At 45.7% G+C, this 18,719-nt stretch overlaps 1 protein-coding gene across 3 annotated transcripts; it reads left to right on the forward strand.

The window, feature by feature from the left end:
• The first annotated feature begins 599 nt into the window (after nt 1-599).
• On the forward strand, nt 600-17,409 carry CCNL2 (cyclin L2). Of its 3 annotated transcripts, XM_048519078.1 has the most exons (11): nt 600-980; nt 7,293-7,367; nt 7,649-7,758; nt 8,416-8,536; nt 9,065-9,129; nt 12,001-12,100; nt 12,859-12,963; nt 13,715-13,856; nt 14,517-14,634; nt 15,429-15,521; nt 16,028-17,409. In XM_048519078.1, exons 1-11 carry the CDS (start codon nt 654-656, stop codon nt 16,383-16,385), a joined length of 1,614 nt encoding a protein of 537 aa, XP_048375035.1. In that variant the 5' UTR covers nt 600-653; the 3' UTR covers nt 16,386-17,409. The 3 variants fall into 3 exon arrangements, with proteins under 3 accessions (XP_048375035.1, XP_048375036.1, XP_048375037.1); XM_048519079.1 differs by lacking the exons at nt 600-980; nt 7,293-7,367; nt 7,649-7,758; nt 8,416-8,536; nt 9,065-9,129 and adding an exon at nt 9,957-10,048; XM_048519080.1 differs by lacking the exons at nt 600-980; nt 7,293-7,367; nt 7,649-7,758; nt 8,416-8,536; nt 9,065-9,129 and adding an exon at nt 10,033-10,051.
• Nucleotides 17,410-18,719: the final 1,310 nt, after the last annotated feature.

The following is an 18,719-nucleotide window of genomic DNA, read 5'->3' on the forward strand; positions in this document are numbered from 1 at the left end:
TTGTGGGCGACACCATTTTAAATGTTGTGATGTTCCTTTTGAACAGAACTGGGAGTCTTTCCAGATTGAAACACGTTTGGGATTAGCCTGGAAAAACCCTTATGGGGAAATCCTGGTCGAATTGGGTTGTACCACTGAAAATAGCGAGGGAACCCTGAAATCATTAAACACCCCAATACAAGAAGTATTTCCTTGCCCACAAAAAGCCGGTGTGATAGGGTTGTGAGTTCCAGGTAACTTTACACGTGGACGGATTTTTTGGGCTATGTGGAGACTTTTTAGTACCACTCTGTACCCCTATAATACGACATGGTACAGCCCAACGTCGTGAGGGGACAAAATAGGCCCATCGTAGGCGGCCGTTAGTGAGTGCGCGCGTTGCATGCTGGGAAGCTCTTATCGTTCCCCTTGACTAACCCTCTCACCCGCCTCGCCCACAGTTTCGAGGAAGGGGCGGGGGAGCGGATAAAATTGAATTCCTAGCCTTGCGTCACAATAAGGGACCTCTGCGTCCAATGGGAGCCCGCAGCCCAGTCGCCGGCAGCCAATAGAGAAGCGGAGCGGCCGCGACAGGGCGGAAGCGGGGGCGGGCATAAAGGAAGAGGCGATCTAGTCAGTGTGAGGTGAATCCGCGACGTCGTCGACGAGACAAGATGGCGGCGGCGATAATGGCGGGCGGCGGCAGCGGAGGAGCGGCCGTCCTGACGGGGATGGCGCCCGGCCCGGGGTCGTCGTCGTCGGCCTTCCCCGCCGGCGTCTGCCCGGCTCCTCCTCAGCCGCCTCCTCCGGGCGCCGTCCGTATCGGCGACCGGCTCTACTCGGGGGTCCTCATCACGCTGGAGAACTGCCTCTTGCCGGACGACGCGCTGCGCTTCACGCCTTCCATGGGCAGCGGCCTGGAAGCCGAGACCGAAGCGCAGCTCCGTGTGACCGGCTGCGAACTCATCCAGGCCGCCGGCATTCTGCTCCGGCTGCCTCAGGTCGGTAGGCCGCGGTGGAGGAGGGGAAGGCCTCGGGAGCCAAGTAGGCCCGGGCGGGGGGAGGGAGAGGGAAATGGCCGAGAGACCTGGAGGGGAAGCGGATAATCCCCCTCTGTGGATGGAGACGGGCTCCTTCAGCCGGTGGCCGCTTCCATGGAATCGTCGGATTGAGGGAAGCGAAACGAAGACTGATCAGGGATAGACGAATAAAATCGTCAATTTTGTAGTCCTGGGAACGGGCAACAAATGAGCCACGGGCGTTTTTATCCTCCTCGTAAGCGTCAGTGGACAAGATCTCCGTGTTTAGAAACCATTTGGGGGTTTGATTTGGGTGGAATGAAGAGGTGAAAAATGTATATTTTGTTAGCGCCCTGCTAGCCAGTCAACGTTTGTTATAGATCCCGGTGTGTGGTTATATTGTAATATCCTTCCTTTTTTTTAGTAGTGTTTTTATATATGGAAAGCTTTTGTTTGGTTGGTGGGGTAGAAACAACATGAAGGATTTGTATTTTATGTGCCTTTTAATCACATGTTTCACAGCAATCACTAATAATAATAATAAGGGATTGGATTTAAACCCCACTTTTCTGTTCTATAAGGGATAGAAACAACATGAAGGATTTATATTTTATGTACCTTTTAGCACTCACTAATAATAATAAGAGTTTGGATTTATACCCCACTTTTCTATCCTGTAAGGGGTAGAAACAACATGAAGGATGTATATTTTATGTACCTTTTAGTCACATGTTTCATAGCAATCACTAATAATAATAAGAGTTTGGATTTATGCCCTAACCTTTTGTCCTGTAAGGGGTAGAAACAACATGAAGGATTTGTATTTTATGTGCCTTTTAGTGACAAGTTTCACAGTGATCAATAATAATAACGGTTTGAATTTATATCCCACCTTTCTGTAAAATGGCTTACAAACTCCTTCCCTTCCTCTCCTCACAACAGTTAGTAACCTTGTGACGTAGGTGGGGCTGAGAGAGTTCTGTGATTGGCCCTGGGTCAACCAGCGGCTTCATGTTGAGGAGAATCAAACTTGGTTCTCCAGATTGGCGTCCACCAGGAAGGGTCTGTACAGGCCATCTTGTCCAACCCCCTGCCCAATGTAGGATCAGCCTAGAATATTATATTTTATTATATAATGCGTATTGTTTTCTACACTGACCTGCGCAAGTTTCACAACAATCCCCAATAATAAATAAGTCAATGCAATATGTATTGTCTTCTGCTCTGGCTTTCCATTGAAAAAAATCCATGGGGGTTACTAATAAAAACCTCACAAACCAGTAAAATAGCTGTTCTGAAAAATCACAATATTTTTCAGATAACAAGTATTTAAATGGCAGCATGGACACTGAATAGTAAGTGCATTATGGCATGTGCTTTTGTGAGATAGAGTTGACTTCGTCAGATGAATGAAGCCATGCACTTGTGAGCAGAGGTGTGAGGGGGAGGATGTTAGAGAGACATTCCAAGACAAGGGTTAAGTTACATGTCAAACTCTCATGGTAAGCAAGAGATCCAGTTTTAAAAGGGGTCTAATCATTGAGGACAACTCCTTGTCTGATTAAATTAGCAAAAGTTAGTCTTCAGCTAGTCCAGGGGTCTGCAACCTGCGGCTCTAGAGCCGCATGCGGCTCTTTCAGCCTTATACTGCGGCTCCGCGTTGTCTGGAGGTCGGAGGGTAGTGTGGGCGTGTCCCTCCAGCCCTCCAGAGCAGCGCTGGAAGGAAAGGTGAGTGGAGGGGCCGAACCAGAGGCAGTTCCATGCTTGAGGGTGCAGCTTTTTGCGTCCCCTCCACTCACCTCTCCTTCCAGCGCTGCTCTGGAGAGCTGGAGGGACACGCCCATGCTGCCCTCCGACCCCTGGAGGTCGGAGGGTAGCATGGCCTTCTCTTTCCAGAGCAGCCGCCATCCCCCTCTGCCATCCCCACAGCTGCCATCCCTCTCTACCCCATGGAGCAGGCGGATGGGGTTTCCCTGACCAGCGCTGCTGCCCCCTGCAGCGCGTGAGGCGGTGGCACCAGGCAGGCTGCAGTCGCCATCACCCCTCTGCCCCACGTAGCAGGCAGCTTCCTGCTCCATCGGGCCGAAGGGTTTTCCTGCCCAGTGCCTGTGCCTCCCAGCGCTGGAAGGAAAGGTGAGTGCAGGGGCCGAATTGGAGGCGGCTCCGTAGATCTTCGGGGCCATGGAAAATGGGTCCAAATGGCTCTTTGGGTGGTAAAGGTTGCCGACCCCTGAGCTAGTCACACCCAAAAAACTATTGTATCCAAAAGTGATTAAATTTGTGTGTGAATTCCAACTCAGAGAGGTTCTCTTTTTTCATGTTAGATTTGTGTCCTGTCCTTAAATCAGATTATCTCTAGGGCAGCTTAACAACAATAGAAGAAAAATAGCCCCAGGTGGAATGTGGCTCTTGGCTGGTCTATCAGCCTTGGAGTGATGGGGAGGGATGTGAAATTAACAGCTGCTGAGTTCTTGGTATGTTCTTGCTGTTATCTTTGGGCACCTTGTGGCAGAATGGAGTGTTTGGGGGTATACCTCCCCATCTTGTTGCTGGTTTGACAATGTATCCCCCGTTATTTTGTTTTTAAGAATATTTCACCACCTTTCCTTAAGCTAATATTGGCTTCCATAACAAAGTTTTTAAAAATGAATAGTAGCTACCACATAATTTCAGCAATAACAGTAAATCGGAACCAAAGTTTTAGACTTTTGGTCTAATGCAACAAGGTCATTCTTATTAGCCACAAGTGTTCAGAATGGAACCTCCATAACATGCCTATGATGACTGACGGGAGAGGTGGTGGTTCATGGCCTACTTGTAGACTTTCTAGAGGCATCTGGTTTGCTAAAAGCAAGATTGTTGACATGATGGAACTTCCCCGCAAGGGAATTCTTAGAAAGGATTTGACAGATTTGCTGAGGTAGAAATATCAGTGGCCATTTGCTGTGATAACTTGAGTGGAATCTTCATTTTCAGAAGCACAGTATATAACATGGGTGTGGGCAGTTTCTGTTTTGTGAAACTGCTAAAAAAAGACCCATTATAATGCGACCCTTTGTTTTTGTTTTAGCCCTAGTTTTTGCAAATGGAATTTCCTCCTGAGGAGGCAGTATACCATTGAACATCAGTAGCTGAGTGCTAAATTGGAAGGCTGTTGGTCACCACTTTCAGCATCTGGCTGCAGTTAAAAGTCCAGATGGTAGTGTCAAGATGGATCTTAATATGATGCAGTTCTCATCAAATACAAACTTTTTTCCACGTTAAGAATATGAAACACATTACTTATAACTTACCACGCAGCATCCAACTGTTTGGAATGCTCATCAAGCGAGAATACAAGTGCCTTCGTTTTCTTTGACAAAATTATGTCTGTATCACATATGAAATATATTCGATTCTCACTACTTTAATTTATTGATCGAAGTGTCTGCCATCTGTTATGTGGAAAAAATAAAAGTTGAATGTGGCGAACACCAATTTTGTAGTGAATAGAAGGAAGTATATTATTTGGATGCTCTCATGCTGTCACAGTTGAACTATGAGCATATTTAGATATCACTTTACGTTTTATAATCCTGGACTCCATAGAAGTGGCTGATATTCATTTTACTAGAGTTATTTGCTTTTAGACAATGTAGTGAACCATCGTATATGTATCGTAGGCTTTACTGTGTAATGTTGGAGGTTGTGTTTATATAAAAATTACTGCACATTTTGAGTATGTAAAACCATGTCTTCAGTATATCTCATTCTTAAAGAGAAAATGTTTAATTTGAATTTTTTGCCATTGTGCCTCCCTACTCCTGAATTTTACTGTTGGAAGAAATGGGTGGAAATCCTCAGGCAAAAATGGGGGTGGGGGGGGGGCCGGACTGGAATGTTTCCAGCTCATAAAAGACAATAAGTCTATAGGAAGAAGTTGGCAAAGCGAGTGAGGTTGTACTGCCTAATCTATGAGATTGTGGTCTCTTATACTTGTTTGTGTGTGTGTGTGTGTGTGTGTGTGTGTGTGTGTGTGTGTGTGTGTGTGTGTGTGTGTGTGTGTGTGTGTGTGTGTGTGTGTATAAAGAGTGTAGAAATGGCCTCATTATGATGAAGGCAGGGTAGCCCTTTTATGGAGAGGAAACCTAAAAAGGGGAAGGAAAAGATTGTTCTCTTGGAAAGTGTGAGAAAGTAGTTTGGAGGAGCAGTTGGTGTGAGCAGTTAAAACTAGATTGTCTGCAAGCCCCTTTGACCCCGGGATGTAACTGTTGGGCAAAAACTTTTGGAGGCGAAGTCCCTTGAAAGCTTCTGCATCTGCTGCTTTGTTCAGAGTCCCGCTAGCACTGAAGGCAGCAGGTCTTTTGTTCTTCCCTCTGGGCAGATGCTGTGCAATCAAGCCTTCAAACAAAGAACCCCAGACTCCCAACCTTAGTAGGATCTTACGTTTCACAAGAATACTCTACAAGTTTGAGATCTTCCTGCTAGGGCAAGGTGGATAGCGGAGAATTCCCCGCTGAGTATAATGGTTCCCCCGGCAGTAACCTTGCTCCCTTCCAGGAAGTGGATGATGTAACAGCCTTGCCGAGAAATGACATCTGCCTCCTCCCTCGCTAGTTATACATGCTTCCTGAGCCTGTGGATTACGTCCTTTTTGAAGGGGGTGAACATTTCTCTGACGTTGAGGATGTGATGTCCATTTTGTGTCCTGCCTTTCCCAATCCTAAATTCTTGTTTTTAGGCAAATAAACTTTTGGTTTCCCTTCAGGGCTGCTTCCTATGTAACGTTTTTAAAGGGCTGTGAATGTGCCTGTCTGACTAGGTAGTTGCTCTATAAAGTATGAGAGTACCGTGTTTCCCCGAATATAAGACAGTGTCTTATATTAATTTTTGCTCCCAAAGATGCGCTATGTCTTATTTTCAGGGGATGTCTTATTTTCCCTGTGTTCTGTTCGTTGGGCATGCTTCCAAACAAAAACTTTGCTATGTCTTACTTTCGGGGGATGCCTTATATTTCGCATTTCAGCAAAACCTCTACTATGTCTTATTTTTCGGGGATGTCTTATATTAGGGGAAACAGGGTATGTATGAGAGTATGAGCAACAGCTGTGGTGGTAAACAGAACAGTTGGAGTAACTGTCTACTGGTATGATATCTGTAAATCTGTAAAGTGTTTGGTTTCATACTAATGCTCTGTAAATATTTCGTTGTACCAGACGGTAAAATAAGTGGAGGAAACCCTTAAAGATACACATTGTATGCAGTACACTTGTACAATTGTAGTTGCTTTGCCACTATCCCATCTCTTATATGTTGGAGTTCTGCCTGTGGGTTCATCAGTAGTATTCCTAGTTGGGACCCTACAATCTTCAATCCATGGGTCAGGATCCTTGAACTGTAGAGTTTGCCTGTTTTTTGTTTTTTTTGGTTGCTCTTTGGAAGAACTGACTCATAGGTTGCACGTGTATGGATAAGTAGCATGCCAGTCAATCCTCAAGTGTTCTTTACGCATTTCAATCATGGAGGGTGTTTCCCCGTACACGGACACGTGAGGTTATAACTCATGCTCTTGTCACAGGCTTGCATTTCAGTGGGTCCTGTTCTGCTGCTTGGGAGTTAAAAACAGGTTCCAAGCCCAAAAGGGTTGAAGTTCGGTGCCTGTAAGCATATGCCAGAGGGGTGAGACAGGATTGTTTGAGGCATCTTTAAATGATGTCAGACAACCAGCTGTTCTAACCCCCCCCCCCCCCCCCCGGCCTCAGTGAATTCTGATTGTGTGTGAAATTTGACATTTAGGCTGTCTGAAGAAATGCAATACAATTTGTAATCCACATTTTTTGTGTTGATGTGGTTGGCATTTAGTTGGGAAAGTCTGATAATGCAGCAGTGATTAAGCCAGTTGGACTGTTGTTGCTGGATTGGTTCAAGGTTCAAGGCTGAGAACAGACAGAAAATGAAAATCAAAGTCATTACAACTCAGATGTGCTTCCTTGGCAGCACCACTGTTTTTGAAACAACCATCCAAAATACCACTTTAGTAGCGCAACAGCAATCTTTGATACAGTCACTCTTCCTGGAGTCCAATGATTCCAAAATAGTTTTGGGACACATCAAACTCTGCACTGAAGAAGCAGTATCAGGAAAGTCAATCTTTTTCAAGAGTAACTCATTCACAGTTTAGGTTAGAAGCCCAAGTCTTGTGGTATGTCAGAAATGAAGCATTTTTTGGTGCTTCAGATTTGCCTCAATAGGTGTATGCTTTTGAGTCCCCTGAATGTCTTCTATTAGCACTAATGTGTGCCTTTTTTTCCTTAGGTGGCCATGGCTACAGGGCAGGTGTTGTTCCAGCGTTTCTTTTACACAAAGTCGTTTGTGAAACATTCCATGGAGGTATGAAATTTTCGCTTTATGAAATCAAGCCTGTTCTCCTGCTTTTGAATGCTTTGCACCTCAGTTGTAAGATTATTAATAATTTATGTTGATAGCAGTTGAACATGAGTCTACTTCCACGCAAGTATCAGTTTGAAATAATCCAAAAGACACACACACAACACACCAGCCAAATTACAATCTAACATTCCGTTTTGTAGTGAGTACTAAAAGATTTGTCTCTCACCTGGCAACCTGGGCCTGGAATAAAGTTTAATGCATTGCCTGTGCTTCTCTTTCAGCACGTGTCAATGGCCTGTGTTCATTTGGCTTCAAAAATTGAAGAAGCACCACGACGTATAAGGGATGTGATTAATGTATTTCACAGACTTCGGTATCTGAGAGAGAAAAAGTAAGTATAAAACATGCAAGGGGGTTATCTTAGCAGTGATCTTCCTGCCCAAACTATCCGAGGACTGGGAAGCCTGGACAGTAACTCTTCAGGCTGTGGCGGTAAGAACTCAAAGGACCATTTGGCTCTGCCACTCCTGTTCCCTCTGCCCTCCACAGTGTCCTCGCTTCTCAGCCCATCCACAAGAGAGGGCTGGGCTCTTTGCAAGGGAGAGGATATTCTGGCCCCATTCACCAAGCTGGAGGAAGGAGAATGCTACTAGGAAGTCTTCTGATTAGAATACCAGCCTCTCTCCCAAAAAAATAGACCAGGGAGGAAGATTTAAATGGAAAATGGTGGACGTTGTTCTGATTCAGTCAGAGCTTGTGGGGTGTGTCGGAATACAAGTGAACAAAATAGAACCTTTTCTGTTTAACTGTGACTTCTGGGAGATCAAAATGAATCCTAAGAATGCGCCTGATCTGTGTTCCTTGAGCACTGTGGTGGTCTTTGAAGGTCTTGCACCAAGATTTGCCCTCTCTTCTGTTGGTTCCATTCAACACCCGCACAGTTTGAGTTGAAATGCTGTGACAACCCAACCAGGTTACTCCTTTCACAGAGCGGGCTCTTTTCTTGCTGTCCAGGCTGCCCCTTCAACCTCCCTTCTTTTCCAAACAGGAAGCCCGTGCCTCTAATACTGGATCAAGAATATGTAAACTTGAAGAACCAAATCATAAAGGCCGAGAGGAGAGTTCTGAAGGAGTTGGGGTTTTGTGTGCACGTCAAGCATCCTCATAAGGTCTGTGTCTCCCCTCCCTTTCATTCTATGAATTGCCAACAGTTTTGCAAGTCCATTCATGCACCTGGGAGAGTGCCCAATGTCTTGAATGAATCATACAGGAAAGCCAATCTTCTAAGATGCACTGAGATAATCCTATTTCATGGGAATTATATCTGGGAAAGGATGCTGACATTTCTTCTTTCCTTACCAGTTGCTCCTGTATGTTTTGAGGTGGGCGTATAGATGGAAGGCATCTGAACTCTTTAACAAGAATTTTGGGGAGCGTTAGGAGACGTCTGCCTGTAGTTTAGGACCGTACGTTTAGGAGACCAGGCCGAATGGAATACAGAGGAGGAAAGGTTATGCTCTGCGTTCGGATGTTTGTTTATTGCTTCTCTGTCTCTACTTGGCATTTTGTGGATGCCACGGAGTCTCTCAAGGATGCTTATCCAGACTAGAATAAACTTGGTTGCCCCCATCCATCTACATTGTAACCTCTATCTATAACCCAGTCAGTTGTATAACTGAGTCACCCTTATCTTCCAGATAATCGTTATGTACCTTCAGGTATTAGAATGTGAACGTAACCAACACCTGGTCCAGACGTCATGGTAAGTTGCTGTTTCTTCTTCCTGTTGAGAAGAGCAGGGCACTGACTAAGAGGTGTCATGTGTGGGGGCCGTTACATGTATGCTCCACTGCCATGTTCATGGCATGAGTGTGGCTCCAGTGTTAACCTGGCATGCCGCTTCTTTCGCCTCAAGTTGACAGGCCTCTTTGTTAAAGATGCGGGCACTGTGTTAAATGGTAAGAGAGCTTTCAGCCTTCACGCACGTACCTTTGGCTTTTTCTTCCTCAACCCTTGCCCGTTCGATCCCTTTTCAGCAGCAATTGCCACAGGATTATTTCTGTGTGTGAATGTACGAACAGCCTTGCTGAATCAGAGCAATGGTCCAGCATTGTGCTTCTGAGATAGACAGCCCGGGTGTGCTCACAAACAGGACCTGAAGGCAGCTGCCTTCTCCTGCTTGTCTGCAGCACACAAAGGCATAAAGGCTTTTGAACGTGCCCCCCCCCCTCCCCCAGCTACTTAACATTGTGCTGTTGATAGGAAGTGGGGTGGGAAGGTCTTGTCCAGCACAATAGTTTTATTTGAAAAAAAAGTTAGATCGCACTGTCTGTCTAATACGTACCTGTACATCCTGCAGTGATACCAAGTTTAATGCCTTGCATCTTGGAGTGGGTTGCTTTTTATAAGAGACAATAACAAAGGATAACCTGTGAAACTGACATGATGTGAAAGTTGTTCTAAAAAGCCATTCATATTTCTACTGACTGAACTGTATGGTGCTGCCTTGAAGGAGAACCTCTTTTGACTCTTCTTTTCTGTACTCTTTTGATCAAAGGGTAGCCTCTGAGGGTAAGTGACTAAGACTTCTCCTCAGCTGCCCAATCGCTCTGGTGCAGGATAACTGCCGTCTTCAGTCAAACCAAAGCAGGCTCCGCCGAGAGAAGGCTGGCTCTAGACAGGTGGTATGCGTACACTAGTAGAGTTAACACTGGCCGACTTCTGGTTGTGATTTATTTTTTTTCCAACTTGATTTTTAAAAAAGTTTTTATCTGTGCACTTTTCAGATAAGTCTTGACTCTCGAATGCATTGTTGTTGAGATGCCTGATGCTGTGTGTGATGTTTTTAGAATGCCAAAAAAATCTTTATTAAACTCGACTTTTAAAACAGTGGGAGGGAAAGGGGAGGGATGATTTCAGTTTTAAGAATGCTGCTTGTTGCATTTAGCGTAAAGTTTGGGTACTTGAATTAATGCTTTAAAAAAAATGTGCATTGCAATAAAGAGCTTTATATGTTAAGTGGTATCATCCCCCAGATCGCTTAGCATTAAATTTTTCTTGTACTTTTGACTCTGCAGTGGCAATATCCGATGAAGTGATTTTATATGCCTGGGGTCCCCATGCCTTTCAGCAAACTGCTTTTGCAAAGGGAGATTTCCAAAATTAGCTTGATGCACTGTGGAGATCAGCTGTTAGCGGGGTCGGGGCGGTGTCCTTTGCACTAAAGTAGCTTTTATGATTGCTGTGGACAGCAGTCTGCTGGTGAAAAGAATAAAGCTCTAGCAAGAAAGCCTTGGTTGCACAAGGATTCATTGCAGAGCCCTGATAGGAAAGTGGTCATCCATTGACATTCCAGACAAGCAAATATTTGAGCAACCTGAAAACATTTGAAAGAATTGCTTGAGAACATTCTAAAGAATGCCCCAGTACAGTTGGGCCAATCAGAGGGTTTCCCCAAACTAGGCTTTGTTCTGTTAACTTCCCATTTGGGAAGTTGGAGGGCAGGCATTTCAATCTGTTAAGAATCTTCAGTTTCTCTGGCAAGGTTGGGGATAATATTTCAGACCCTTCACCTTTGGTTTATCGAGGACCGACAATTGAGGGGATACCTCAAATCTTCTGTTTGGCTGCCTCCACTGTAATGCACCATGTAGCACCTCTTCCAGTTGTCCGCATGTTTGATTTAAGGCAACTGAGACTCATAATCTGGGGTCGCCCCAACTTAATTCAGTCGTTGCACCCCTGGTGCTCATAATGTATCTCCAGCGGTCATCTCTGGCTATTGGATGACTTTGTTCTGGGTCATACTTTAATTATTGTCTGATGTGCTGCCTGGACAGTAGACTTTTTAGAAAATAATTTGTGCTTTCTGGGATTTTGCATACATTAGCTGCAAAGAAAAATCTGTATTTTCAGACTTCCTTTTAGGAGAGACATATGTAACCCGTACTGACTGTTAGCCATGTGCAATATTTTTGCAGCTGCCTCATTCTATGAACATTCAGTTTTAAGAAACGTTGTTACAGTGGGGCAATCTGGGAGCGATCCAGTGCCAAGCCAGCGGAAGAAGGCGGCGAGAACTTGGCATCTTCAGCGGCGATGCTGCCAAATATCTAGATTGAACCTCTGGGACTGTCTTGCCCTCTGAAGAGACTTTTGCAGTTGTGTACAACCCGGTCTGTCGAAAAGCAGCAAAAGCAATCAAAATGAGCCTGAATTCGAATCCGCAACTTCAGACTGTCCATCTTGAGCCCACGTTCTGCTGTCCTCAATGGGATGAAGCCCAGAGTTTGATCAGATTTCTTAAAATATGCTACATGTTGTGCCTGGAGTTTTTTTTTTTAATGCTATGGTTTGCATGAGAACAGGCCAGTAGATCATAACAGGAGAAAAGTAAAGTTAAAATTGGTTCTCTTTCACAAATTCCATCAACCAGCTGACCTATTCCCAAGAGGCACCCTTCCCTGGAAGGAAGCTTTCTCTTCTAACTTGTCAGATTTCACAGGGTTATCTAGACCTCAGATGTAGTTGTAGAACACCTAGCTGGCTGCAAGAGAGTGAAAGATCAGCATAGCCAAAGGACGGATCTGTCTGATTGCTGCAACTTCTGCTGTCTCTTCTTTTGTCTTCCCAGGAACTATATGAATGACAGCCTACGGACAGATGTCTTTGTGAGGTTCCACCCTGAGAGCATTGCCTGCGCCTGTATCTACCTTGCTGCTAGGACCCTGGAGGTTGGTCTTGATGGGACTAGTTTGTTTTTGATTGTTTTTGATTGAAGCCGACTTAGGGCAGCCCTGTAGGGTTTTTATGGCAAGAGACCTCCATAGGTGATTTGTCGTTGCCTGCCTCAGCATCACATTGCTGGAGGCCTCCCATCCACATACTTGCCAGGGCATGACTGAGAGTGGTGACTGGCCCAAAGTCACCCAACAAATTTCCATGACGGAGTGAGGATTCGAACCCGGGTTTCCCAGATTGCAGTCCTTAACCGCTACACCGTTCTGAATGTCTTATTTATTTTATATTGATTGTTATTAATTCAGTCGTAAATAAAGAGCTTATGGGTAGGGTAGTTGAGCTTTTGTCTGATTGTTTAATGGTTTCAAGAAAAAGCAGATTATGAGTGGAGTTGGAGATCGAGACTATACATTATACTCACCTGTTGGATTGCTAACTATATAAGTTTTAAAATAGGTTTCTATATATTTATTTATATGATTATCTGGGAGTTTAATATGGATGTTCACCTTATTAAGTTGCATTGGATCACATATTTATGCTGTTATATTGGTTTCACTGTTCAATACATGTTCATTTAAACTGAAACCAAGGGTCTCATGAAAAGCTCCTTCATTCCCTCACCACCACCTTGACTACAAGCAGTAAAAGACTTAATTCAGTTCAGCAAGGGGTGCCTTAACTATTAGAAGTTGTCCTTGCATTGGTTGGAGGTAGATATTGATTGATGCGTATCCTGTTTTGCTTACAGATACCCCTTCCGAGTCGCCCTCACTGGTTTCTACTCTTTGGAGCAACAGAAGAGGAGATTCAGGAGATCTGCATAACAATCTTGCAATTGTATACTCGAAAAAAGGTGATTTGGCTCTTGGGCCCCAGGATTCCCAGTTGCTTGGATGGGGGGGGGGGGGGGGGGGTGAATTCCTTTTGTGTGCCTTATGTACCGGGACATCTGAGCTGCTTTTTGGTTTTATACATTAATTCCTAATTGCAGCTTGGACTTGTGTGCATCTGTCCTGTACTACATCCCAAAAGTTGGCATCGTGCATTGCATTTTAATCTGTTTGTTTCCTTTGTAGGCCACCCTTCCCTTTGGAGACTTAGGGCAGCTTCTAGCCTATAATAAAATTAAATCTGTTTAAACAAACAATCTGGTTATCCATAAAATAGATCTAGATGGTGACTAAAAACTCATGCATTAAATACTATTAAGTTCCCACTATCATATACTGAAAAATAGGGGGAAAGGTGGGGGAAGAGCATTGGGTCCAGCATTGCCCAGCTTCCTGCTCTAGGAATTCATTTTCCTGTCTTCTGAGATCTACCCAATTTCTGCTTGCCTACCAACATAACTTTTCCCCCCGATCTTCTGTCACCCTAATTGGCAGAAAATCACCATAGGGCACAGTAGCTACTCAGTGCACACAGACAACTTTGAGCCTACGTTCCATCACTTGCAGGCTCTGCCAGGTGACTCCTTTTTGGAACATGCAGCCTTGTTAGGGATCTCCTTCCCTTCCCCTTCTTGTTCCTTTATTGTGAGCCTGCAGGTGAGAGTGGTTGTGCTTGTCAGGTGTTATATAAATAATCCCCTTATGTGTTCCCAGGTGGATTTGGCTGTTTTGGAAAGCAGGGTAGAGAAGAAGAAGCTGGCCATTGAAGAGGCCAAAGCCCAAGCAAAAGGCCTTTTAACCGATGGAACGCCCAGTTTGGATACCATATCAGGATTCTCTCCTGCCCCCAAAACTGGTTAGTATTACTTACTTGGAAACCTGCATACGAGTCTTAGGTATACAGTTAACAGAAGCGTGATTGACACACGCAGCACTTGAAAAGCTGTGATTCAGTCTGAGAGTCGGGGCTGCTCCTTGCCTCATGTGAGCCCCAAATTAAACACAAGTTCATTGATTCCTGACGGCTCTTCCATCCGTAGAACAGAACAAAAGATCAGAGTTCAGTTTTCCTTTGTGTACATGAGGGCTGGGCCGCATTAACAGTAGATATCGTGAACCGAAATCCTTCTTATTGTGTTAACTGCACTGGGTGAAGTCCACTTGCTTGTCCTTAGGATGCCTTTTTTTATGAAGGTGGACGTGGTGTACGTTGACATCGACCTGAAATGTGGTGCTAGGTGTTGACGTTAAATGTTATTTGGTTAGCATGTCTTTTTGGCTTGGCTTTCGCTGGCATTGCATTCCCTGTTGGCCAACGCTTATGCTCCGTCCGTTGTATTTGAGTCGCTCTTTGCTTATTAATGCTCTTGGCCTTCTGCTTAATAGAGCTTTTTTCTGTATGGGGAACCGGGCATCCCTAGGGCCTTGATTCCAGAAACGGTTTAAGCAGTGATGCTTTAAGGCAGCTTCCTTAGTAAATGGCTAATGGGGTTCGCTTTCTGTCCTGTTTCTCCAGAATCTCCAAAAGAAAATAAAGGCGCCAAGCCTTCCCCACTTGCTGTACAGGTGATCAAAAATACCAAAAGGAAAATGGAAGCAATGAAGAGGGTGAAGTCCAACAGTCCGGTGAATGGGTAAGGGATCTTGCCTAGTAATCTGTCCTTGGACTTTTGAGGTCTTCCAAAGAAATGCCAGTTTGTGGCAGAAGAGTGCGGCCTATGGAACGGCAGGATGGCACCTCTAGGCATTTCTCTAAAACATTTTTTGTTGGATGGATTGTCGAAGGCTTTCACAGCCGGACTCAACTGGTCATCGTGGGCTTTCCAGCTGTGCGGCCATGGATGGCACCACAGCCTGGAAAGCCCACAACAACCCATTTTTTGTTGGCTTTGTACCCAGGGTAGCTTTCCCATGCTGCATCATCTGCTGTCTGACTCAGTAAAGTCCTGTGTACAGGTCTCCCAAATATATTTTTCCGAAGCTGCCACCGCTTAAGTAACTTGTTCAGTGTCCAGATAAGTCTGAGATCCACCTCTCATATTTAACTGTTCTCTTGGACAAATACAACCCTGCTGAAGCCTGCTTGCAATTTTTAATGTCTTTCTGAGTCAGATCTCGTTCTGAGATTTCATTAGCCCCCTATGTTTTCAGACATGCTTTCACAGCTGAGAAAGTAGAAACTGACTCGGGGGGGGGGGGCGGTGGGGGGGCGGAATGAGAATCCGCAGGAAACACGATGCCCATTCTCCTCTCAAAGGTTCCGCACAACCTAGACCTACACAGCATGTGCCAGTCATAAAATGGCATTGGGAAGAGACTGAATTGGGACTCAGTCCCTCCTTCAGACAAAGAGATTATTCCCAGCGTTGTCTGGACTTTCAGGCATGTGACTGAGGTGCTGATCCTCTTGCTTTATTTTCCCTCGCAGTGTCCAGAAAGGCAGAGAAAGCAGGAGCCGGAGTGGAAGCAGAGACCCAAGTTATTCCAGGTCTCCTTCGAGGTCGCCAACACCAAAACAAAGGTGGGTCCTCGAGTGCTGTGCAGGGGGCTATGGACCCGCAGAAAGCTGAGCTGAAAAGAGAGCAGCCCAGACCCCGCTCTGAGGAATGAAGTCTCTGTCTTCATGCCAAGCAGGAAGAGTTCCCTGCATGCTGGGCTCTGGAGTTGCTCCAGTTTAAGCACATCCATGTCAATGAACTTAGACTGGAGCAACTCTACATAGGATTGGACTGTAAAAGATCGAAGCTCTTTGCTTCTTGTACTAGCCAGTGTAATTACCCAGAATTCTATTCAAAACAGCTGGGTGGCGGCAGCCAGAGCATTAGTGATTTGGGATGGGGCTGCCCCTGGAGTATATGCTGGGCTGCGGTGGAGCATTGTTGGTGACTTTCTTTGTAGGAAGTTTGGCTTCTTTCCTTTGCACTCTTCTGCCATGTCAGTGCTATGTGTAAGAAAGCTTCTGGGGGCAGGGCGGCCAGAAGCTGCTTGGCAGAAAATGTAACGCCTGTTTTTCCTCCCTCCCAACAGGAAGAGCGAGAGCTATTCCCCCTCAAGTGGCTCCAAATCTCACAGCCGCTCGAGAAGCCGCAGCGACTCTCCCCCACGGCAGTTCAACCACAGCAGTTCCAGTTACAAAGGCTCCAAGGTGAGGAGCTACAAAAAGGCCCAGAGCTACAAGTACGCCTCCCCCAAGCCGCGGAAATCACGCAGCAGGAGCTCCTCACGGTCCCGGAGCCGCTCACGGGAGCGTTCCGACCACTCTGGGAAATACAAGAAGAAGAGCCACTACTACAGGGACCAGCGGCCCGAGCGGCCCCACTCGTACGAGAGGCCGAGTCACCGCTACGACAGAGACCACCCAGGCCACAGCCGGCATCGGAGATGAGTGGCGCCAGCGAACAGCCGAAGGAAGCCCCTCTTCATTCCGGATTTGCTGGGCGTGTCTCATCATTGCAGTCGGAGGATCTGTGAATTCATCCGTCTTGACAGTATTGAAATGGGCTTGTGTTGAAATCAGGTCCATTTTAGCTCTTCTCTCTGGTACTGTGGAGAGGTTGTGCTACTTCCTGGATCTTTCATCTGTTCTTAATATCGGACTGGAGATGCTGCTTTGCACTGTAGGAACGGGAATCGTGTTCTGAGATCGTTTGACTCTTCGGAGAGAGCCGTCTTCGCACAGGCTGTTGACTTTGGTGACGTCCCTTTCCCCAAAGCATCTTGGAAGCACAGCCCTTGTGACATTGATTGGTGCTAACAGTAGTCTGTCTGTCTCTCTCTCTCTCTCTCTCTCTGTTTTGGGGCTTTTTGCCCACAACGGACAGGATTGCATTGTATAACACAAGGTGATGATTTGATTTTTAGATTCGATGCCTATATTAGGCAGATTTTTTTGTACATACCCGATGTTGAACAGTAAGGACAGAGAAAGGCCTTAATATAATCCTCTAAACTTTACCCACAGATTGCAAATGCATTGGGGGGGAGGGGAGCTTGCGACCTACATATTGAATATTCAGAACTTCAGATTCCTCAACTGAAGACCTGCTTTTTTTGTTTTCCTTTTGCATTAAAGAACTCTGTGGAAATGTGAAAAGTATTTAGATTTTGTGTGTCGAAAGTGGTCTGTTTTTTTAAACTGGTGGAATGCCTGGTGCTGCCCACCGGCTCAGGACTTTGGGCCATTTTCATATAATACAGCATTTATGTGGTTTAGATAAAACTCTCTACTCAGGATCTTTAAAAAAAATGCTGAAAAAACCGATCGCTTGTCCATGCTTTGCTTGCTTAAGAGAAAGGTGTTTATATTAAAAACAAATGTACATGGCGCAGGAATATCCGTTTTAGTGGTATTACCGGAGCCTGTTCTCCTTTTCCCCAATTTCATTAAAGTATTTGATTTTGTATTTAAACACGCTGCCTGTGTGTCCCGGACTGTGTTCAGTAGCGGAATAAGGAACTTGTGAGTTACGGAAAGGCAACCTTCGGTTCTTCTGGTTTCTTTTGACCCTGGGTGTCATGCCGCAGTGCCAAATGTGCTGTTGAGTTTGCCTGCCTGGAAAAAAATCTCCCTTAGAGAGAAAGTAGCATTGCTCCCAGCCATGAGGACTAGAAGGCAGGTGATACAAATGCCTGGTGAATTCTGATAAAAATGCTGTTATCAAATTTCCCGGGTAGGTCAATGCCCTCTTTGTTCTTTCCTAAGACCGGCACACTTGAAGAAATAATGCCAACATGTACAAACTTCAGCCGCAGTGGTGTAGTTGTTAAGAGCAGGTGTACTCTAATCTGGAGGAACCGGGTTTGATTCCCCACTCTGCCGCCTGAGCTGTGGAGGCTTATCTGGGGAATTCATATTAGCCTGTGCACTCCCAACACACGCCAGCTGGGTGACCTTGGGCTAGTCACAGTTCCTCTGAGCTCTTTCAGCCCCACCTACCTCACAGGGTGGTTGTTGTGAGTGGGCAAGGGTAAGGAGTTTGTAAACCCCCTTTGAGTTTCCTATAGGAGAGAAAGGGGGATATAACTCCAACTCTTCTTCTTGCATAGCCAGGATTCTGAATCCATGATCTTTTTGTAGGCAAGTGAACACCATATTTCTACCTGAGCTTAGGAGATTCAGGCCGGTATGAGTCGGATGGGATACCTGTTGTCTGTTTTCTGCCTTAAATTCCACAATTTAAAACAAGTCAATAGATGGAACGGATGTATGAGTGGAAACTTGGCTGTTGGTAATAGCTGGGCTGGTTTCAAGTATGGCTGAGGCACCCTAGGAAAAAAAACCCTGCCCCATTAAAAGTCTGCAGTTCTTATACTTTTATAGTCTGCTTCTCCCCCCCCCCCGCCCCCCCCCCCCCAAAAAAAATTCTTTTCACAGTGGTTGGAGAGCCTTGGATTTAAGGGATCAGCCTCTGTGGCTGCCGCTTCCCACCAGTGTTGGCGCCAGCTATGATGGTAGGTTCCAAAATGGAAGGTTTCAAAACACGGGCCCGCAAATCCTCCTAATTGCAGGGTGCTTTGATGTGCTCCCTTTCGCTTCGCATCGTAGTCAGCAGTTGCGTGCTGAAATCGTGCGCGGCTCTGCCGTAAGGGCCCTTGTCCCACTCCGTGCCTGTTCCAGTGAGAAGGATCCTGGAATCTTGGCCCCTCGAGACGAAAGCCAACCTGTCAGCATGCGCGGGAAGAATAGCATCAGTCATGTGTAAGAATTGTTCACTCGCCA

The sequence above is a fragment of the Sphaerodactylus townsendi genome, linkage group LG16, assembly GCF_021028975.2.
Source record: "Sphaerodactylus townsendi isolate TG3544 linkage group LG16, MPM_Stown_v2.3, whole genome shotgun sequence".
Lineage (NCBI taxonomy): Eukaryota > Metazoa > Chordata > Lepidosauria > Squamata > Sphaerodactylidae > Sphaerodactylus > Sphaerodactylus townsendi.